The 23861-nt window shown below is 39.8% G+C and overlaps 1 protein-coding gene across 5 annotated transcripts in view; it reads left to right on the top strand.

Annotated features, from left to right (window-relative positions):
- myo9aa (myosin IXAa) overlaps window positions 1–23861 on the top strand; it is a 289869-nt gene that overhangs the window by 256183 nt on the left and 9825 nt on the right. For all 5 annotated transcript variants that reach the window (XM_041178287.1, XM_041178288.1, XM_041178289.1 and 2 more), the window contains 9 exons: window positions 252–440; window positions 1499–1546; window positions 3647–3758; window positions 4283–4344; window positions 6561–6753; window positions 7205–7333; window positions 9061–9166; window positions 10646–10777; window positions 15443–15566. In XM_041178287.1, the coding sequence (XP_041034221.1) occupies window positions 252–440; window positions 1499–1546; window positions 3647–3758; window positions 4283–4344; window positions 6561–6753; window positions 7205–7333; window positions 9061–9166; window positions 10646–10777; window positions 15443–15566 (1095 nt within the window). The remainder of the gene's footprint in view (window positions 1–251; window positions 441–1498; window positions 1547–3646; window positions 3759–4282; window positions 4345–6560; window positions 6754–7204; window positions 7334–9060; window positions 9167–10645; window positions 10778–15442; window positions 15567–23861) is intronic.

Below are 23861 nucleotides of genomic sequence, written 5' to 3'. Positions count from 1 at the left end.
GGGATGATTTCTGATTCTGTATAATTGCCCCAATCCCCAACTATGAATTTCTGTTTTGGGGGAAAAAAAGTTGTCCAAGCTGATGATGATTTATCACTATGTTCCAGGATGGAGCAATTTGTCCTTAACTCATATGCTCAGCATGTAGGATTGATTGTATCAAGCTCAAACTGTGGTTGTGGGGTGGGTGAGCCATAACATAGCTATGGTATTCTGGCCTTTGTTCAGTTGTAATGCCATTTCTTTTGCAGATGGACAATGGGAAGAGCATCCGGTACAAAGATCTGTATGCACTGTTTGAGCAAATTCTGGAGAAGACAATGAGGCAGGAGCAACGGGATTGGAATGAGTCGCCTGTCAAAGTGTGGGTCAACACCTTTAAGGTGTTCTTGGATGAGTTTATGATAGAATACAAAATTCAGGAGAGCAACACTGGAAAGGTGAGATGTTCAAAAAGTCAGTCCATATTCTGAACAAACTTTTCTTTTTGAGAGATGCTCATACACCATCCTGACATGGGAAATATATCACCGTTCCTTCACTATCGCTGGGTCAAAATTCTGGAACTCCCTCCTTAACAGGACTGTGGGTGTACTCGCACCACATGGACTGCAACGGTTCAAGAAGGCAGCACACCGCCACCTTCTCAAGGGCATTTAGGGGTGGACAATAAAAATGTTGGCCTAGCCAGTGAAGCCCACTACCCATGAGAGAATTAAAAAAAAATTTGGGTGCAAATCCAAAGTTTACAATGTAGGGCACCACAAGGATTGAAATAATTAACACACAAAGTGAGGTAAATCAAGAAGTAATGATCAGGTGACACTAAATTTTGATTTCAAATGACCATGGTAGAGGAAGACTGAGGGAGGTAAGGAGTTTTAACATGCTTGACATCTTGAAAAGGATTGAGTAGCAGATGGCATAAGTTGAGAACACCATGGAGGAAATTTGTGTAGGAGAGAGTTCAAAAAAGGCTCTTAAATCAGAAATGTATCCCCCCCCCCGACCATTCAATCCAGAAAGATGCAAGTTCAATCATACGTTTGTGCTGAGTTAGTTGATATCAACTGTGATGATGTTAGAGTATGTAGTAAGAGAAATCATCCAGAAATCCTGCTCCTGATTGCTATCCAGTGGCCCCTCCTATCAAAGTTGTTTGAGGACAGGTTTCAACTCATTTTGCATTCTCACCATAATTGTCTAGTCTGCCAATAAGCACTCTCTGAACCGGCATGTGTTGAATGTGACTGCTGGCATCTGTGAAACCAAATGTCAGAAGCTCAGCTGTTCAGGAAAGAGAGAAAATCGGGGAAATACGAAAAGTGATGGAAAGCCCTAGATTGATCAGATTTGTTAATTCTATCAGTGCAGTATGTGTTCAGTTGTACATTCTAGCTTGTGTGTTTTCTTGGCGCCTGTTGCTTAGAAACTTGGGTGTGGGTGTATGCATGTACACACAAGTTTACTCACTTCAAAATCTAACTTTGTTTCTCAGGTGCAAAAAATTGAAAGAAAGAAGAGAAGGAAAAAAGAAACTGACATTGTAAGTAATTATTCCCAATCAGATTTTGTGTCAATTTCGGCAAAGTCCTTGTGTTCTATTAGCACACCTAATCCCAACCTGAGCTAGCTGTTCTCTTCCAGGCACTTCTAGTTCAGGCATCCAAAATTATCTTGTGGGGATTGATTGTATCCTTCAGTTAGAATCGTCCTTTACATACCACAATACATGCCATAATATGTGTGGGGTCTTGGTCTTGGTCTCGTTACTTTTTAATTTTATGTTATCTTATCAATAGACTTATTTCCTAAAGAGGAAAACCAAAACTATAATGATTGCAAGTAGAAAGGAAAATTCACATAGCATCAAAAATATGTCAGAGAGTATAAACTGAATGATGGTGGTATTTTCAAAATGTCAAGTATATTTCCATGGCCTCTCTTCCTGTCTGTGCTTTCTTTAAACCACTTGTCTCTTACAGCCCTATTAAGAGATGACCAGATTATTTAGGCAACTTTAGAGTAATCAAAACTGCTGATGATAAAGCTTCAGATTTCTAATATTCCCAGGCTTCAGTGACCCTATCTATGTAAACATTGCTTATGATATTTATGGTAACATTCCTGTTTTGAACATATTGTCTAATTTCCAGACTGACAATTAGAATTGGCACCCAGTGTGTGACTGAATTGGCCATATGTCATGCAATAATTCCTGTCCCCAGTGATTTATCCCTTGTAACATTATCTCTTGTAACATGTTCGCTTAGTAACATAGGAACTTCTAAAGTTGTCTATAATCCCATTTATTTGACTAGTTCACAAAACACTAATTACTTCTGAGACATAATTGTTTGAGTGCATGTAAAACACCGACTGCACGTGGTGTTACGCAGAAAATACCCAACAGCTCAAATGGGTTTAATTGAAGTTTGACCTTGCATGCTGGTTTTCTTGTCTTATGGCTGTTACTACCTAGCTTTTCCACATTTCTTGCATTTGTCACTTACAGTTCTTCATATGTGAAGTTCATTTGACTGCTGCCTTGGGAAATGTTGACATATTCTGCGTGTGCAGTGCTACGTACCTTTTGTTGTTCAGTTGATTGTGATTCACCAAGAATAGTTTAGCTCATTCTACCTGTGCTACAGTCACATCGTAGCCAATATACAGAGGTTTCTTTTGGCACCGTCTACAAGGCAGCTATATGGAGTAATTTGCGTGTTTTCACAAAGGATTAATGTCTTGATTTAGCAACACAAGCCGACAGACATTCTTGGTGCTTTATTGCTTGCAGCTGCTTTTGATGTTAATTCCCCTCGGTTTTTCTGAATTATTTTTAGATAATTTATTTCTGAGGAAAAATGTTAGATTAATTACGGAGGGTCTTCCACCTTTGAATATTATTTGACTATAGTGGAAGAGGATGCAGGCTGCTTTGTCATTTTATGGTGTTGAGCTTCTAGAGTGTTATTGGAGCTGTACCCATCCAGGCAAGTAAAGGGAATATTTCATCACCCTTGTAGATTATGGAAAGACTTATGTTGATACAGGATGATTAAATTACTGACAAATATTAAGGGAAGTTGTACCCATAATGTGTAATCTAACATGAACATACATTTACTTGTGGGTTAACTTTAAAAATCCAATAAGATAAAAAGATGGTGGAAATAATCTGAAATAAAAAGAGAAAATGCTGGAAAAACTCAGCAGGTCTGGCAGCATCTGTGGAGAGAGAAACAGAATTAATGTTTTGAGTCCATATGACTCCTTCAGAACTGCTGAGTTTTTCCAACATTTTCTGTTTTTATTTTAAAATCCAATGTCTGATATTGCTTTTCTAGAACAGCAACCCTTGAACAGTATCTTGGATTCAGATCTGAATGTGTTGTGGCACTCCATTTATGTTGAAATAATACAAATATGATCTGTATTTAATGTTTAAGGGTGTCCATTGTAGGGAATTATCCTATTCCCTTTCTATCCAATGTGTGTAACTATAGTTCCAGTGCAGTAGGTGTACTGGGACTGCTTTTCTAATGAGGGAATAGAAACGATGCATGCGATGTTTTTAACCTATCTTTTATCGCCGTTTCAAAAATATGAATGATTTTTGTGGACCGGTTATGTCTGATTACAGGTGGAAGAGTACAATGGTCATATTTTCAAATCAACACAGTACAGTATTCCAACCTACTGTGAGTGCTGCTCCTCGCTTATCTGGATGATGGACAGAGCCTGTGTCTGCAAGTGTAAGTTCCTGGCGATAATACAGCAAAATTTAAGAGCAGGCAGAGGCTTTTGGATTTAACAAATCCTTACATTTTTAATAATTCCCCCCTTCCTCACCATATCCCCAGTCCTTCCTCACCATGCTCCTGATCTGCCTTTTTCCTAGAAATGTATTTAATTGTATCCAGAGGATCATTTGTACAGTCAACTTCAATGACCTACTGTCCTTCCCTGGTAACTCACTCCATAATTCTATTACTGTTAGATGGAACTATTGCTTTTGTCTTCCTTTCACCTGATAACATCTGAATATTTAATTGTGTCTAATTTTATCTAAGTGGATGCAAGTGGGATAATGAGGCAAGCCTCTAACAAGATGTTGGTGTTTGGGGAATTACAGCACTGTTTGTAGTCCATTTAAGCAGCGTCTGGTAAAATGAATGACAAATCTTTCAAAATTAACTTTTGAAATAAATGACTTTAGAGAAATTAATCATTATACATGTCATTTTGTGACTTAAGACCTTCTCCACCCCTTTTTCAGTGTGTAGGTATGCTTGCCACAGGAAGTGCTGCTTGAAAACTACAATCAAATGTTCCAAAAAGGTAAGAAGTCTTGAATTAGCACAGTTTCAGAAACATTTTGTGGAGCACTCTGTGAATGTTATTTTAAAATCACCCTTTTTGTTCAGATTTTACCTGAGAATACTTACAGACACAATGGGATCATGTACCTCAACTTCAAACCATCTATTGTTTTATTTAAAACAAAGCTGACACCTAAGGAAATAGGCCCTAAACATAGCCAATTACATAAAAACATATAATTACATTGGAAGTGCAGACATTGTTGTAACATATGCTATAGGTATATCCAAAATCCCCTTACTTGCATTAGAAGTTCACCAAAGTGTGGGTTGTATCAGTAATGGATTTGAGAATCTTGGGTTCAAATCCAATCTCTTCTTTCTGTTGGTTATAAGTGATATTAGTTTGGACAATTTCAATTCAGTTCACATAGATCTGGAATCCTAATGTGAAACTGCATCAAGTCAGCACTGGTTGGTGTGAGATATGAAAAATATTGTCCTGGTGTATAAAGGTTTGCCCTCTGAAGTAGCCTGGCAAACCACTAATTTGTTAAAACATTGCTGTGATGCCGAAGGCCCACAGTCACCTTGTCGTGACAACTCTGAATGTGCAGCATGTGCAACCTTGTGCTACACACACCTTGGGAACTTTTTTTTTTGAAGGATTGTGGTCAAGGTGCAGTGCTGAGTGGAAGTCTGGGAGCTCAGTGTGCTACCATCCTATCTCCTGGTTTCCAGTAATATGAGTAAAAGAATCTAGCTGTTTTGTTTCTACTTTTGGACAAAAACCTGATGACATCCTATGAGGTACACAAATAAAAATGGTCTCTGCCGCCATCAGAACAGAGATGGGATATTGTATAAATTTGGGCATAGCTGAGTGGCAGAATTTTACCTTTGTTATGATAAGCATCTTAAGTTGGATGGAGTGGAATGCTGGCAGCCTTCCTACACTACAATTAAGAAGCAGATCTACAGAGAGTGCTGGTACTTTCAGGTTTCAATTCTATACCACAACTACTGCAGCCAAGTCTAAAAAAGAAATTTTGTCTGGATCCCATATCGCAAAGCAATAAGATTAGCAGCTTCCTTTGGTAATTCATTGGTTTTACTGAAGGGTGTTGAATTTAACTATCTAATGAAAAAGGTACGGAGGGGAACCCTGTAAAAGTCAGTAAAACAATCAGTTAAGTAGCCAGATATTGAAAATATTAGTAAATGCCTTGTATCTTGATCTGGATTTTATTGGAAATTTTACAGCCTTTTTCCTGAGTGTAAATTGTGAAACCTTCATTGTTATAAATTGGTTTGTGAATGGTACATAATAACCTACTTTTTTACTGTTGGTGTTTGATTTATTGCTCAACACATGCTCTGCTTGCATCAAAAAAGCAGCAACAAGCAATGTTTCATTTTGAAGTGGCTGCTTTGTCAAAATAATAGTGGTCGGCCCTTTAAAAGAACTGATTTAAACATGTTACCCTGTTTGTGGGCGACAGGCACACAGGGAATCATGCTTTAACAGATGTTGACATCATCAGTAGAGGAAGATGAAAAAAACTGGAGCGTGGTTTATGGAAGGATGTTTATTATCTGATGTGAGAGATGTTTTCGGGGATAATAGTCCTGAAGTTGTCCAACTTTTGCCCTGCTTTAGGGGTGAATTCATGCATAAGTGGCGCTATATTAGGATAAGTCTAGTTCTGATCAACCAAACTAAATTAGATTCTATCTGCTGTGTGCAGAGTGCTTCCCTGTAAGTAGGCTTCTGTTTCATGTGTGGCCTTGGTTGGGAAGTAAAAGTTTTCTGTCCACTGTACCAGTCTCATTTTCTCCATTCCTGCTTTCAAGGTGCTGACTGTTGTGAGGAACATAGTTCAGTGGGTACTGGAGTCTTCGATTGTGAGCATTGTCAGTCAGTTCAGTTGTGCAATCAATCTTATTTTTACCCAACATCTGTATATGCACACATGCACTTTGCAGGAAAAATAATTAGATAATTGTTAGGACCATGGCTGGTTTATTTTTCTTCCATTTCTAAGTGCTGATAGCAATCATAGTGCTTCTGCTGCTAGTTAGCTCAACAGACTGAAAATGAAAGCTGGGCTCTCCAGTCCTTTATTACACACTTCATACTGGACAGTGCATTTTACTAGCTGAGACATATGAGTGATATGGACTAATTACTTTTAGCTGCCATTGTTTCATACTTGTCTTTTCATTGATGTATAGTACGACCCTGAGCTGTCGTCTCGGCAGTTTGGAGTGGAAGTCTCCCGACTTACCAACGATGAGAGGTCAGTTCCACTTGTGGTGGAAAAACTGATCAACTACATCGAAATGCATGGCCTCTATACTGAGGGAATCTATAGGAAGTCAGGATCAACGAACAAAATTAAGGAGCTCAAACAGGGCCTGGACACAGGTGAGGAAGACTCCCAAACGAGGTATATTGGCAGTTTCCTGCAACTCGGTGGGATGGAATCTGTTCTGCAGTGGCAAATGGCTATGCGTAAACTTAGAACTGAATCGAACAAAATTTAATACAGTAGAATGAATATCTCTGTTCTAGAGTTTTGTGAATATTACCAAGGGTTATAACTAACATTATAATACTTAAGGTAATAATGATGGGGTACATTTTTATATATCATTGTTGCTAGGTCAAAATTCTGGAACACTCCACCTAAAAGCACTGTGGAAGTACCTTCACCAAATGGATTGCATGTTCGAGAAGGCTCACCATTATCTTCTCAATGACAACTAAGAATGTGCAATATAAATACAATGGGACTTAAATGGTTCACGTTTCTATTTGGGGGACAGTAAATCTGTTATTTCTTTGTTTCTGTACTGACTGGGATTTCTTCTCACAGATATTAACAGCATGAATCTGGACGAGTATAACATTCACGTTATTGCCAGTGTTTTCAAACAGTGGCTGAGGGACCTCCCTAATCCTCTGATGACCTTTGAACTCTATGATGAGGTTCTGCGAGCAATGGGTAAGCAGGAGTTGTGCCCAGTGAAACATATAAACTCAGTAATTTCAGCAGCATGCAAAGTAAGTGAGGAAAAAAGCAAGGAATTATGCTGGTAGCTTTTCTAGTAGTGTAACATTTAGCTGCAGTGATCAATTTCCTCTGTATCCAGTTAAGTAAGTATGTTTCTGACCTAATGTGAAGTATCATTTTGGCTCAGTTAGTTGCTCTTTCCCCAGAGTCAAAAGGTTGTGGGTTCAAGCCTCACTCCCAAGATTTTTACTGAGGGAATGGTGCATTGTTGGACTGAGGTTCCATTTGATGGTTCAGTAAGTTATAATCCCATGCTCCAATGCTAACTTGCATCCTGTAGCACCTTTTCGTTTTAAAAAATTGCATGGTTTATTTTTGAGGCAGGTGAGAGGGAAAGGCAAGAAATCTGAGCAGAGGAAAAGGAACTGAGGGCGTTGGATGACCTATCCAAAAGCACAGTTAAAGATGTAGGTTTTGAAGAAGCTTTAAGTTGTGGGGTGGGCAAGAAATTTCAATTACTGATATTGGAGTGGACAAGAGTGTACAGCAGACTGGACTGAAGAGCTGAGGGATGTGAGCAGAAATGTAGGATGGTGGAAGATTCGACAACTCGGTTGGAGTGAGGCTGTGGATGAATTTGAAAACAAGGATGAAGTTTTTGAAGTCTGTGCACTGTGGAATGAAGAGTTATGACCAAGAATGGGGAGTGATGGTTCAGGATAGGGTGAGAGGGACAGAATGCTGAAACAAGTTTGACATTTTCTCTGATTGGGCTGAAGAAGCCAGTGAGATGAACATTGGAGAAATCAGCTTGGAAGTTGACAGGCCCCTAAATAGCAGGGAGGTCTCCCAATTTACTGGCTTTCAACCAACTCTACCAAGAAACAGGTTAACTGAATACATCTAAACAGTGTTAATAAGATCTTGTTCTGGAAAAATGGCTCGTTTGCCTAGCTAAGAAGTCATTGGATTTCAAAATATTTCAGTGTATGCACTGAATTCTGAGATCGAGCTTTGAGAGATGAGGCACCAAATGAATGTGTTGCTTTTTAATTGCATATATGATCAAGGCATCAAAAATACATATTCAAGTCTCCATTGCATTGTAGCAGTTGTTAAGGCCCTGTTGAGGTAACTGCAGTAAATGCTCAAGGTTTGCAGTTGTTGTCTTTCAACTACAGGGCTATGTTGCCCTGTAGATCTGATATAATTCATCTGATGTTCTTTCTCTTCCCCCGTATCTCCATTCTTCCTGAAAGGCTTGTTTTAACTGGTGCCAACAGCCCTCTTGTATCTCACCTCAAGTGGCCATTCCTTTTGAGTGTTGTAGGTTATTCAACATGAGTTATCAGTGAACTATTCCTACTCCTTCTAAATTCGACTGAACTCGATTCTTATCTAATGTCCACAAGTGCACCTTCTCATTGAACTTGCATGACAATGATCAAGAATGGGAATATCGGCTCATTTTCCTCTCCCCAACCCACATGTGCTGAAGCTAATTGTAACACCCTACTGGTGCATTATTTAATTAGCTAACTTGCCACAAACAGGAATGCAACTTGGAACTCTTTTGCTCTGTATGGTTAAGCAATTTGAAATACAAGTAAATGATGTTGACCAGAATTACAAATTGTCATTAAGTCTTGGTATTTTTTGCCACCATGTGATTGAACTGTGGCTTTTGGTGAGGTAAATATTATTTTGTATAATTACAGGTCTACAAGACAAAAAGGAAATAATCCGGGGAGTGTACTCTATAATTGACCAATTGTCACGGACTCATATCAACACACTAGAACGACTCATCTTTCATCTTGTAAGGTAACTATTTGACTGATGTGCATTAGGCTTCAGATAAACATACCTCTGCAGTACAGGGCTAGTCGGCTTGTACTCCAGTGTTTTCTGTTTGGTTGAGAGTGGAAATTGTGTAGCTATTTTGAGTTCTGGATCCAATTCATGTTTTCTCTATACACTTGTGCATTGTGGAAGATTATTGATCAAAAGAAAATCTGTCCACATCTGAGCAGAAAGGTCTGTCAGACCATTCATTCGTGTCCTTCCAGAAGCCAACTTTACTGCCTTTCTATTCCTTTACCTAGTTGTTTCTAAAATTCGTCCAGTGCCTTGGCCTCAAACAACTGAATGATCAACTGCTGGAAAGTGTTTAAAGTGCTTTATTTCTCCACCTTCACCCTTTCAATTAGAGGGATATATTTCTACTTATCACCTTATACACTGGACATTGTGTATTGGTACAGTCAAACAGAAAGCAAATGATTGGGTGCTGAACTAAAACTAAAAACACTGAACATTGTGTATTGGTACAGTCAAACAGAAAGCAAATGATTGGGTGCTGAACTAAAAATGTTTTTAATGTTAAATAGAAATAGATTTGCTGAACTTAACTGGTAAGAATACTTTTCATAAAACCAAACTATGATTTTTGTCAAACTTCTACAGCTTATCCTGTCACCATGGATGCAAAAAATTCCTTGTCAAACTGCTGCAGTTACATGTGAGCAGTTATATGTTGTGGTGGGACAGATGATGTTACAGTCCTAACCTGAGAAGGTTTTTCTCCTGTGTGCTCGTTTGGTCAGCTCCAACCTAGCAAGTGTAGAGTGCTTTGGAATTATGTACAGTAGTGGGAACAGTGCTGAAGGTGACAATGTAAAGAATGATGGAATGCAATCCAAACTAGTGTACTTGAGCCAAACACATTTCCAGATTGAATCAGGTATATTTGGGCCTTCCTTCTTGTGCCATACTATCATGTTCTGATAACTTGATCATTTTTTGCATGCAAAAAGCTGTAATTATCTAGTAGCTTTGAATTGACAAACAGATGTATCTTTTTGTTGCTGATTAGAATTTTCCTAGAAATCTATGTTGAATTGTTTCCTGCAACTTGTTTGTTTTTCAATAGCAAAAAGAACATTTTGCATCTATGACCGCGAACTGTAGCAATATTGTCCCAGTAACACACTATCTGTGGGGTTCTAATGAAAGATCATAGACTTGAAACGTTAACTCTGCTTCTTCCACAGATGCTGCCAGACCTGCTGAGTATTTCCAGCAGAAAAGACAGAAAGTTTTATCTACCAAGTTAACTGATTCTCACAATTGGCCAGAATTTTACAACCCTGTCACAGTGGGGACGGGGCCATAAAATGTGACGAGCCGTTCTAAACTCCATTGACTTTGACAGGACCATAAAATCCCGCGGCATAAAATTCCACCCATTGTTTCTCTTCATCGTCTTCCTCACTCACTCTGCTTATTTGTCTCATTTTCCAGAATTGCGTTACAAGAAGATACCAACCGGATGTCCTCAAACGCACTGGCCATTGTCTTTGCTCCATGTATTATTCGATGTCCAGACACCACTGACCCATTACAAAGCGTTCAAGATATTTCAAAAACCACTGCGTAAGAATGTTTTCATTTCTTAATGTCAATTCTGGCAGTTAAAAAAAAAATTATAATGGCGCAATGTTGGATCCATAAAAGCAAGTTACCTGTGGGAGAAATTTTGGGGGTAGTAATTGCTCAGGTTGACTCCTTGTGCTGATGCAGTGGTATCTTTATTCAATCACAGAACAGGCAGATTGTTTCTGGATTCATGTCTGAAAATGGCTCCCAATTTTGCCTGCTATTCTTTGTAAAGCATTCCAATGTATGCAAAGCAGTTTGTAATGTGTTAGGAACTAGAGTTAGTTTTAAGTAAGTTATATTTGTATTGGTGTGTGTTAGGAATAAGTTATAGCTTTAAGTTTAAGTTTTGGCTTTTAAGTTTTTAATTTATTTTTTACTGTGTGTTAGAAAGGTGGAGCCTGGATTTCTGGTATCATTTTAGAGTGGAGTCAGTAAGTCTGTGGGTTTGTTTGTATACCTGCATTTTTATGGCCCACAGAGACAGAGAAACAGAAAGCAGCTGGGTTCAGTTGGTGATTATGCTCTAAGCTGAAGGGAACAATTTAAGTCTCCCTCTAGCTGGACATACTAGTAGATCGCTGAGCAAAACGGAGCTGGGCCGGATTGACTGCAACCAAAGGTTGGTGGGAGAAACAGTGGCTGAACAATGGTCTTTCATCAAAGAGGAGATGGTTTGGGCACAGTCAAGGTATGTTCCCTCAAGAGGGAAAGTAGGACAAACAAATCCAGAGTTCCTTGGATGACAAAGGAGATCGAAATTAAGTTAAAGAAGAAAAAGTGTGGTGTCAGGTAGCAAATACAATTGAGAACCAAGCTGAGTACAGTAGGTTCAGAAGGGATGTGAAAAAGCAAATATGAGAAGCAAAGAGGGATTATGAAAAAAGACTGGCAGCTAACATAAAAGAAAATCCCAAATTATTTTGTAAGCACATCAATAGTAAAAGGATCTTAAAAGGAGCAGTAGGGTCAATTAGGGACCAAAAGGGGATTTACGCATAGAGGAAAGAGGCAAGGCTGAGGTGTTAAGTGAATACTTTGCATCTGTATTTACCCAAGAGGTGGATGCTGTGCAGGCCATGGTGACAGAGGAGGGAACTCAGTCACTAGAAGGGTTTAAAATTGATAAGGAGGAGATGTTGGATAAGCTGTCAGTACTTAAAGTTGATAAGGCACTGGGACTGGATGCGATGTATCCAGGAATATTGAAGGAAGTGAGAATGGAAATTGCAGAGGCACTGGCAATGTTCCCTGGTTTGGGGGATGTGCTGGAAGACTGGAGAATTGCAGACATTGTGCTCTTGTTCAAAAAAGGTTGTAAAGATCTGCCCTGCAGTCAGTTTAACTTCGGTGGTGGGGAAACTTCCAGAAACATTATTTGGGATAGAATTAATAGTCACATGGAAATATTTGGATTGATTTGGAAGTGTCAGCATGGATTTGTTAAAGGAAAATCATGTCTAACTAACTTGCTGGAGTTTTTTGAAGAGGCAACAGAGATGGTGAGGGCAGGGCTATTGATGTATATATGGACTTCCAAAAGGCGTTTGATACAGTGCTACACAACAGACTTGAAGAAAGTTATGTCAGGGAATAAAAGGGGCAGTAGCAATGTGGATACAAAATTGGCTGACGGATAGGGAACTAAGAGTATGGGTATTTTTCGGGCTGGAAGAAGGTTTGTAATGGAGTTCCCCATGGGTCGGTATTGGGACCCTTACTGTTCCTGATAGATCTTGGTGTGCAGGGGACAATTTCAAAGTTGTGGACGACACAAAACTTTTGGAGAATTGTAAACTGTGAGGAGGCCAGTGGAGAACTTCAAAAGGATATTGACACATTGGTGGAGTGGGCAGATAGGTGGTAGATGAAGTTCAATACGGAGAAGTGTGAGCTGATACACATTGGTACAAAGAACATGGAAAGACAGTATAAAATAAAGGATATTATTCTGAAGGGTGTGCTGTAGCATAGAGATCTGGGTCTATATATACATAATTCATTAAAGGTGGCAGGACAGGTAGAGAGAGATGTTTCTAAAGCATACAGTATCCTAGGCTTCATTAATAGGGGCATAGAGTACAAGAGCAGGGAGGTTATATAAGACATTGGTTAGGCCTCAGCTAGAGTATTGTGTACAATTCTGGGCCACACTATAGGAAGGGTGTGAACGCATCGGAGAGAGTGCAAAAGAGGTTTACGAGAATGGTTCCAGGGATGAGACACTTCAGTTATGAGGAAAGATTGGAGAAGTTGGGACTGTTTTCCTTGGAGAGGAGAAGGCTAAGAGGAGACTTGATAGAAGTTTTCAAGATAATGAGGGGCCTGGACAGAGTAGATGGGGAGAAACTGTTCCCGCTCATAAACGGATCTAGAACCAGAGGGCACTATTTTAATGTGTTTTGTGAAAGAAGCAAATGCAAGGTGAAAAAAAACTTTTTCACACAGTGAGTAGTTCGGGTTTCGAATGCACTGCCTGGAAGTGTGGTGGAGGCAGGTTCAATTGAGGCATTCAAGAGAGCATTGGATGATTGTTTCTATTTAGATAATGTGCAGGGTTACAGGGAAAAGGCAGGAGTTTGGCACTAAGTTAAAATGCTCAGAGAGCCAGTGCAGACACGATGGGCTGAATAGCCACCTCCTACACCGCAACAATTCTGTGATTCTGTGAAAATAGGTCAAAGAATCTTAAATGAGTTGCATTAAATTAACAGTGAATGTCCAGTGAGTTCTGGATCTCGAGGGAGATACCAAGTTGTCAGCAGCCTACTGGAAGAGGGAACTTCAGGGAACAGTTGCTAACGGAAAAGGAGAAAGGCTCCAAGAAGACCTTTAAGTTAAGTCAAAAGACAAGGACAGAAAAGTGGAACAAGATCCTGTTCAGCAAAGTTAAAGTAAGGAACAGAGGAAAAGGCTCCGAGTTAGAGAGAGAAATCTGCAGGGAGCAGAATCAAGGCAGAGTGGGCTTGTGAGAAGCCAAGCGATCCAAGGAGACAGCCAAAGGTTGGTGACTCCTTTCTACAGGCCTATGAAGCAGTGATGTTCTGTTGATACGGCTGAGTAGCCGAGAGAGAGTGCGTGAAAGGTGAAGCTTAACTGCACGTGGCGATCCAGGGGAAAGGAACATCAGAAGGAGAGTTTGAAACCCTGGTGGTGGATTCTGGAGGAAGATGACCAAGTGAAAGCGTTATTTAGGAGAAGATTGCTTCAAGCATTGAGATTGGAAACCCTCGGGATAAAGACGAAATTCTGTGAGAGCCGTTGGCTCACGGTGTGATGAGTGTCTGGGGAGAGTTGATCAGAGATCCATAGCATCATTTTGGGGTGGTATCTGTCACTTGATCTTAGAGTGTGGTGTGTCTGACCACAAGTTTACATGTAATGGGCCATATACTTACTGTGAACATTAGAGTATAAGATAGATTTTTTGTACCTTGAGTTATTCTTACGAATTTGTATATATCTGTAAAGTTATGGCTGTAGGTGAAGGAGTAGTTTAACATAGTTCATCTTTTTCTTGTTTAATAAATGCTTTATTCTTTTGTTAGATCTATGACTCTGTTCAGTGGCTATCCTTCATGTTTCTAAACAAAAATAAAAATTAGGGTCTATCAAGCCAGGTTCCACCCAGGGATCTGACTTACCCAGTAATAACACCAGTTGTGATTATAACAGATGTTTGAGAAATGTTATGAAATACAATGTAAATGCACATCAGTGGATCCTTCCTTTCTCCAGTGCTACTTCACTGAGGTGTCTGTTTTAAATGATGATTGAACTTGTAACTTTCCTGGTGTAAAGATAAGATCATTACCAGTGGAGACAGTTGTCACAAGTCAATATGCTGGTTAAGCTGTACTTCTCAAACTCAGATGGGGAAAGTTCATGTCCCAACAGTTCACCACCACCTCTTGAGGGCAACTAGAGATGGGCAATAAATGCTGGCCCAGCCAGCGAAGCCCACATCCCATGAATGAACTTTTTAAAAAAAAAAATCCTGATACTTGAATTCACCAGTGGGTTTTATTTTTATCTCAGACATTGGGCGCAACAACTCTGGAAACCAAAGTCCTAAAATAATTTAGACCATGGCATAATCTGAATGAAGTCCGTTTTGAATCCAAATTTAAATTTTTGGTCGCTGAAATAGCAAACTTGAAGATTTGGTGATTAAACAAATTGTTCTCTAGCTTCCCAATATCACTGCCATTTTGGCAGTACATTTTTTCTGAGCCTTTTCAGGAGGAGGTAGGGAAGTGATGGTGGGTCAAGGAAATACCTTGAAGTGAATAGACAAAATTAAGAAAATTTACTATGATGAAAGGTTCAAATACAAAGGGACATCAGTTTGAAATGAAGTTCCGGGTAAAAAGAATAATTGGGCAGAGTTTTTTTTCCAAAAGTTTGAGTTGTGAAATAAGTTACCAGGGAAGGCCAGTGAAGAAGACAATCTAAATGAGTTTTTCAGTCAGTGAATTGTGTTTCTGCAGCAAAAGAAGTGGTTGAGAAATGTGGTGAAAAGATATATAGGTAGAGTCAACCTGATTTAAATGAAATGAGATTGATTATTTTTTTCCCTGTTCCTCAATGTTCTTGTATCCTTTTACCAGATTTATATTAAACATAGAATACTTCAACAAAGCTGTTTATCATTCCCTGTAGGTGTGTAGAATTGATTATCGTGGAGCAAATGAACAAGTACCGAGCACGGCTGAAGGACATCAGCAGCCTGGAATTTGCAGAGAACAAAGCCAAGAACAGACTGTCACTCATCCGACGTTCAATAGTAAGATTTTTCTACTTAACTTTTATCTAGACCTGTGAAGCTACCATCTTGTTTATTACTCTTCCTGGATTGATTGGAGATGTATTATGCATTATGAGAAATATTGCAACATGTTTGCATATGCACAGAATTCCAGTATCTTTGGAATTCTCATACATTCAGATTGTCTGAACAGTGGGTGGTCTGCTGCTCTCATTTTGTCTTGTCTATCTGAATGTTACAACTCTGTTGCATCCCGCTGTAGTGCTGATTCAGCATGTATGTCTATACTCGCTGTTCTGTGAGCTTCATGTGAATTCGTCACTGTGCTTGAGACCATCAAAGATTAAGTGACCGTCTGGTTTAGTTTACTGTGGTCTTTTGGTGGTTTCCATATCTGTGTTTGAAGAGGGATGCAGGGTACAAGGTAGGATTGAATGCTGTTCTGAGTATGTCTAAAGCTGCAGGTATAGTTACTGCTTCACAGTGATATTGTTTTCTGGGATTAGGTCCCAATCTGATTTCTGGTTACCTTGGGTACGCAAATTTATACCATGGTTTGACAGCATGTGGAGTATAAATCCATTGTGGTGTGCACTATTTAAAAGCGGCCAAGCAATCTGTTGAGCCTCTTGGACTCTATAAACATGACAGAAGTTTGGCACACCCACCTTTCTTCTTAAAATGTTTAAAATTTTCCAACTAGATTTGCCAGGCTCATTTACAGAGCTCTTTTTCGGCTATGTTAGTCCATTAAGTATCCACAACATTAGTTTGTTCCTAAACAAAAACAGAATTACTTGGAAAAACTCAGCAGGTCTGGCAGCATCGGCGGAGAAGAAAAGAGTTGACGTTTCGAGTCCTCATGACCCTTCGATAGAACTTGAGTTCGAGTCCAAGAAAGAGTTGAAATATAAGCTAGTTTAAGGTGTGTGTGTGGGGGGGGCGGAGAGATAGAGAGAGAGAGAGGTGGAGGGGGGGGTGTGGTTGTAGGGACAAACAAGCAGTGATAGAAGCAGATCATCAAAAGATGTCAACGACAATAGTACAATAGAACACATAGGTGTTAAAGTTAAAGTTGGTGATATTATCTAAACGAATGTGCTAATTAAGAATGGATGGTAGGGCACTCAAGGTATAGCTCTAGTGGGGGTTTTTTTTAATAATGGAAATAGGTGGGAAAAGGAAAATCTTTATAATTTATTGGAAAAAAAAGGAAGGGGGAAACAGAAAGGGGGTGGGGATCAGGGAGGGAGCTCACGACCTAAAGTTGTTGAATTCAATATTCAGTCCGGAAGGCTGTAAAGTCCCTAGTCGGAAGATGAGGTGTTGTTCCTCCAGTTTGCGTTGGGCTTCACTGGAACAATGCAGCAAGCCAAGGACAGACATGTGGGCAAGAGAGCAGGGTGGAGTGTTAAAATGGCAAGCGACAGGGAGGTTTGGGTCATTCTTGCGGACAGACCGCAGGTGTTCTGCAAAGCGGTCGCCCAGTTTACGTTTGGTCTCTCCAATGTAGAGGAGACCACATTGGGAGCAACGAATGCAGTAGACTAAGTTGGGGGAAATGCAAGTGAAATGCTGCTTCACTTGAAAGGAGTGTTTGGGTCCTTGGACGGTGAGGAGAGAGGAAGTGAAGGGGCAGGTGTTGCATCTTTTGCGTGGGCATGGGGTGGTGCCATAGGAGGGGGTTGAGGAGTAGGGGGTGATGGAGGAGTGGACCAAGGTGTCCCGGAGGGAGCGATCCCTACGGAATGCCGATAAGGGGGGCGAAGGGAAGATGTGTTTGGTGGTGGCATCATGCTGGAGTTGGCGGAAATGGCGGAGGATGATCCTTTGAATGCGGAGGCTGGTGGGGTGATAAGTGAGGACAAGGGGGACCCTATCATGTTTCTGGGAGGGAGGAGAAGGCGTGAGGGCGGATGCACGGGAGATGGGCAGGACACGATTGAGGGCCCTGTCAACGACCGTGGGTGGAAAACCTCGGTTAAGGAAGAAGGAGGACATGTCAGAGGAACTGTTTTTGAATGTAGCATCATCGGAACAGATGCGACGGAAGTGAAGGAACTGAGAGAATGGGATGGAGTCCTTACAGGAAGCGGGGTGTGAGGAGCTGTAGTCGAGATAGCTGTGGGAGTCGGTGGGTTTGTAATGGATATTGGTGGACAGTCTATCACCAGAGATTGAGACAGAGAGGTCAAGGAAGGGAAGGGAAGTGTCAGAGATGGACCACGTGAAAATGATGGAGGGGTGGAGATTGGAAGTAAAATTAATAAATTTTTCCAAGTCCTTTTTTTTCCAATAAATTATAAAGATTTTCCTTTTCCCACCTATTTCCATTATTTTAAAAAAACCCCCCACTAGAGCTATACCTTGAGTGCCCTACCATCCATTCTTAATTAGCACATTCGTTTAGATAATATCACCAACTTTAACTTTAACACCTATGTGTTCTATTGTACTATTGTCGTTGACATCTTTTGATGATCTGCTTCTATCACTGCTTGTTTGTCCCTACAACCACACCCCCCCCCACCTCTCTCTCTCTCTCTATCTCTCCACCCCCCACACACACACCTTAAACCAACTTATATTTCAACTCTTTCTTGGACTCGAACTCAAGTTCTGTCGAAGGGTCATGAGGACTCAAAACGTCAACTCTTTTCTTCTCCGCCGATGCTGCCAGACCTGCTGAGTTTTTCCAGGTAATTCTGTTTTTGTTTTGGATTTCCAGCATCCGCAGTTTTTTTGTTTTTATCATTAGTTTGTTCCTGTTGACTGTGAATTGTGTGCTCCTATGTACTATAACTGCAGCATTAAACATGTCATTGTACAGGTATATCTGTACTAGGTACAGACAGCTGTTTTAGAGCTATCTGTAGGCCAGCAGATAGAGGCTAAACTTTAACAAAAATAAGACAGATCAGTCAGTTCTTTAATATCAGAGATTAAACATACTGAAAGGTGTTGGCTTACAGATAGTAGGTTTGGTTTTCTTCATTCTTTCAATGTAACTCAATTTCTACATAAAATGTGTCTTCCCCATCTTTCACTTGGTTCTGTTGGACATGGCTGAAACTTGGCATTTCCTTTTTGTGTGTGTATTTCTCTCTTTGTCAATTCTCTACTTGTTGTTTTATTCTTGAACAATAATCGGGTTAAAGTTCTAGAATGGGAGGTAAGGGTCAATCACATTGCCAGTCTGGCCAAACTCTTAAAGGGCTTTGTCTCTCAATGACTTGGAGCAGTCCTATCCCATACACATTAGAGTTCTGAGTAATTCCTGATCGTTTTAAATTGCTCTCTTCTGCACTGCCTTAAGCTACTGTGCTAATGTTTGTGCAGTGCATAAATGTCTGATCTGAACACCCAGAAGTGGAAATCAAGAATGTTGGAGGGCAGTCTTGCCACATTAAGCACTGTATTCAATATCCTCCCTTGCAGGAATAGTCTGTTCCAACAGATTCCCATTGACAACTGTCTGCATCATGACGCCAGCTGTTAAAACTTGTGCAAATCTTTTTCTTAAGTTTACTTTTCACAATAAATTTTAATGGATCTGTAGTGGCAGTGTAGGGCAGTGATCCGTGGCACAATGTTTTGGGAAAAAGCTCCTATTTTCTTGGCTTTCAATTACTTGAAGCCAGGAAGCTACACACAGCATTTGTTCTGTTCCATCTAAGAGAGAATTTTTTAAAACTGGAAACTTTCTGTTCATCTCTTGATTTTAACAGGCCTTACCCATACCCTTAAATATGTGATTTTGGCAGGCAGTCAGCTGTCTTCTATTATCTGATGATACTAATTAATGCAGTAACAGAAATTAAACTTGATTCAGTAGCCTTTACAAACAGAGCACAAGGCAAGTCGAAAAGGGAAATTTTAAGAGTGTCTGTTCCTTAAAAAGACAACCTTATTGCTGTATGACTTCCCATCCCCAAAATGTAGAAGGAACAATCTTTGAAAGATGGAAAAATACATAATTAAAAATAGGATCCAGCATCCTTCTTCCCACGTCTGAGATTCTGGTCAGGTAGTCTGCCTTTTTCTTGTGTTTATCTGGTTAATTCAGTTTTGTTTATTTTCCATTATGAGTTGGGGTGACTAGGCACTTGGTTTTCAACTGGGTATCCAACAAATCTCAAAATGAAAACCAGACTGGAAAATGCGGATTCCCACATTGGGTGCTTAAGAAGGCTATGAGCTAGTGAATAAAGGGTTTGATTGCTCACTTGTCAAACTGGGGATGATCATGGACCTATGAAGAAGTAGCATGAGTAATGCAGTATGATCCCATGCGTAAATGTGGGGTGGGCATTTTTACATCTGTTTTTCCTTTTTCAGTCCCATTTGATGTGTGCACAGTCTTTTTTAAATGCCCTTGCTTGACTCAGTTCTGGACTTACAAAAGATCTTTGGCCAGGCTTGCAGCAAGGTCAATAATCCTTTTGAGCCAGATGTTCAATCTCTGACTAGGTCTGTAATATATATTTTGCAACTCTTTCATTCTGTCTATGTACCTTATTGGGAATGGTAATTCTTGTACTTCTATCTGTTTTAATTATGTGAAATCACCCATTACATTGCTGTCCTTACACGCTGATTTATATGTTACCAGTTCGCTGTTTAACTGTAGTGAGCTCATCGTTCATAACATGACGTGCACTTAACTTTTGGAAGGTTGAATGATTATTTGCAAAATATTAACATTGCATGACAACAGAAATTCTTAAGTTAGGGTACTAATACAAATAAGTTTTACGTTTAATAATAATGAAGAATTTACCTTCCTTGGTGGCCTAGGGCATAAAGGTTCTGCCGAACAGTCCCTGCTGTGTGTATGAGATAGGGCGGGACTTGGGGAGCTACTATTGGCTTCAACGCTTCTGGATTTGGTAGGTTAAAAATCAGTGAGAGTTCTCATTCCTGATTGCTAGCCAGTAACTTTTGTTAATAAGTATATATGCAAACATCAGGTTAGTCAGAATCAGGCTCAGTGAAGATCCCCTCCACAGTTAAGTAGCCTATTGACAGTCACAATCCAGTGCCTACACGTGAAGATTGGCCAGTTGGATGAGCTACCAGTGAGAACCCAGTGACTATGGAAGTGCACTCCAACAAATGCTATTGTTTTTAGGGAAAGGAGGAGAAAAAGTGGGGATATAATCATAGAATGGTTACATCGCAGAAGGAGACCATTTGGCTGGTCCTGTCTATGCTGGTTCTCTGCACAAGCAACTCAGCTAGTCCCACTCCCCTTTCTTTTCTATGTAGCCTTGCATTTTTTTTTTCTTCAGATAAGTACCCAATACCCCTCTTGAAAGCCATGATTGCTTTGCCTCCATCATACTCTCAAGCAGTGCATTCTGGATCCTAACCACTCACTGGGTCTAGGAAGGGTAGGAAGGAAACCACTGTGTGCAACTCCTAGAATGCAAATAACTAATACTAAATTTAATTGAAAAATGATTAAGCTCTTAACTAACCCAGAACAAAACACATTCCTATCCTGCAGTCTGCATGGTCCTGTTGAATGCATGATCAAACTAACCTGATCCTCTACTTTTCATGTTCTTTTCCACTATAGAAACCGGTTATAATAGCAGTTAGATTCATGAGCATGAATCGCAGTTCAATTCCGGTAGGTATTTCTCCCACCATATCACCGATTCCTGTCCATGATGCCATTCATTACATGATGCTCTATCCCAAGCTTAGGGAATGATCCAGTTGTCTGATGACTTAGAACAGAATAGAGGTTATGTTGATTTAAGTAATCCTTCAGTCATAGTTGACTGCAAGAGTTGCATTTTGTGAGTATTTGACCATTGGAGTTTGGTTCTGCTACAGTGTAAAGGGGCTATAAAATGGTGTATGGACTCTGGTATTGTTAAGTACATCTCTTAGGTGATGGTTTTATATAAGCTACTTGGCATTCTCACTTTTCTATTGAAATGTAAATTATAACTCTCTACATGCAAAATCCACACGAGAGCAAGAAGCCGCTGCAACAACAAAAAGACCAGTTAATGTCACTCGCATAATTTCCTGTAAAATATGAATATCAAATCTGTGAACGCCAAAAATTTTTAACTTGAGTGGACTAGAGGGGGAACCTGTACTTTTCGTAGTCATTTCACCATAGAAACTAGCTACCCTTCATATTCTTAACACCACCATTTGTAAAGTGGTTAGTAATCCATTCCTTATACTTTGATCCTTTGGATAGTTGATTAATTAGATGTGCTCTTTAGTGAAAGTGTTCTGAAGATTTTTTTCAAAAACGTGTATTTAGTGATAGCTTACACCAATTCATGCCATCTTTTCATCATTCAGTGAGCAATTAGGCCTGTGGTGTTGCTATTAGTAGAGCTGGTATTGTTTCTTAAGTGCCACTTAATTCACTGTATAGGTACATTGTAAACCTGTGTTTGCTTACTTGTCACATCTGTCAAATAACAGTAAGTGTATATAATTGTTACTAAGTACTTATCTACACACTAGATTTTGGTGACTAAAAGTAGTCAGTTCAATCCAGAATCAATCCTATACCTACACACTTTGTACATTTCATTGTTTTAAATGGCCAGCATTGACCCATAAAATGAGTTTAAAATATTTAAATTTATTCCCAGTTTTATAGCTTGGTAAGAATAAAATGACCTTACATGTCCGATAGTTCAAAAAGGCAATCACATTCTGGCATGTGTTCCTTGTCAGCCCATTTGGGAAAGGCAGTGTGCAACTGAGCCATATAGACCAAGAAAATACGAGATTCGAATTCCAGTCAGCTGGGCAGCAGCTGGTGTGTTACAGCTGGCCTGTACAGCCCTGCGATAGAGAATTGAAAACTCAGCTGTTTCCACTCCTGATCCTGATCCTGTGACTTCTGCTGGATAGTGCATATATGTGGTCTGCTCTTCTAATCCGGTCTGACCCTTGCAACAACAGAGTGCTGATGCACTGGCTCCTGACATGCAAGTTCTACATGGACTAGCAACAACCTAAAATTCCAATTGGGTGTTCCTAGCTGACTCTGACATGTTATTCTTAGAGTTGTTGCTGGTTGCATACAACATATGCAGGTCAATAGCCAGCAACAGTAATATGACACGGAACCAACATAGAAGTAGCTAATGTTGAAACAGTCGGTATCAAATTTGCTCAGGATCCGGGACCAATTAGTGTGTTCTTGTCAATCCTCTTTTTATATATTTTAGCAGAGATTGTCTTTTTATTTAAAGGTTTGTTTTCGTGGCAAATTTCTTTGCACTGAGAGATATTACATAAAATGATTGTAGATCTTTGAATTCTTCCTCCTTGTTTCACTTGATAGGGTTTTTTAAAGCATTAGCGTTCTCAGTATATAATATAATTAAGTGATAAAATGCAACATTAAATTTAAATGGCCTCCCTCCTTAACTAAAAGGCAAGCTTCTGTGGTTCAACTGCCAACCCAATGACTTTGAAAATCTAACTAGCATTGAATTTGAGACGACCTTGGGTCTTGGCAAGTTTTGAATATGTCTAGTGTTGCTTTGCAGTAACTCTCCACCCAGCAGAGAGGAACCACTTTAACACTTGTAATTCCCAGAATGTTTGAAAGCCGGCTTCTCAAAGTAATTGTTGCATTACTGTCGGGTGACCACCAGTGTATCCACCTTTCAATCAGACCATTAGCTTTTAGAATGGTATCTCTGTTAGTCAGCCCATTAAAATTTGTCTGTAAGTTTCCAGTTTTTGAATTATCGCGGTTTTGGAAGAAATGTGGTCTCACAAGCATTCTGCTAAAATGTTTATCAAGTTGCAGCATGAATTTCTGCACTGGAAGTTAATTCTGCAAACTGTCTTGAACACATTCACAGTGAATGTGAGGAGGTTCAGATGATTGTATTTTTCTTGCAACATTATTAGCCTGGCCTTGTCCATTTTTGGATTGGGCAAAAAAAAACCACAATGCACTTATGTAATAGGTTAAATATTAGGCAGCTCTGTACTTTGTCAGCCTGTTATGGAGTGCTCCAACAGTGACGGGCAATAAGAGTTGGTTACTTGGCTTTATGGCGTACAAGTGTGAGAATGAGCAGTAGTAACGTCAATGCCCACCATTGCACATCACTAAGATAAGAGTGGGTTGGAAATAAATGGTTGAAAGCCTGCAGTGAATCATCTTAACCCACACCATACCTGTGCATTTCACGATCACTCTCAGTCTCTCTGGAAATCAGATTAGTAAGAGATTTGTTGAAAATGTTTCATGTTTTCTCTTTGCCACCCATGCAGCCGAATGGTAATAAAAAGGTAATGGTTTGTCTGTTA

This window comes from Carcharodon carcharias, chromosome 32 (assembly GCF_017639515.1).
Source record: "Carcharodon carcharias isolate sCarCar2 chromosome 32, sCarCar2.pri, whole genome shotgun sequence".
In the NCBI taxonomy this organism is placed as follows: domain Eukaryota; kingdom Metazoa; phylum Chordata; class Chondrichthyes; order Lamniformes; family Lamnidae; genus Carcharodon; species Carcharodon carcharias.
Note: the sequence above shows the minus strand (reverse complement) of the source record. Positions and strands in the feature narration are given on the sequence as shown.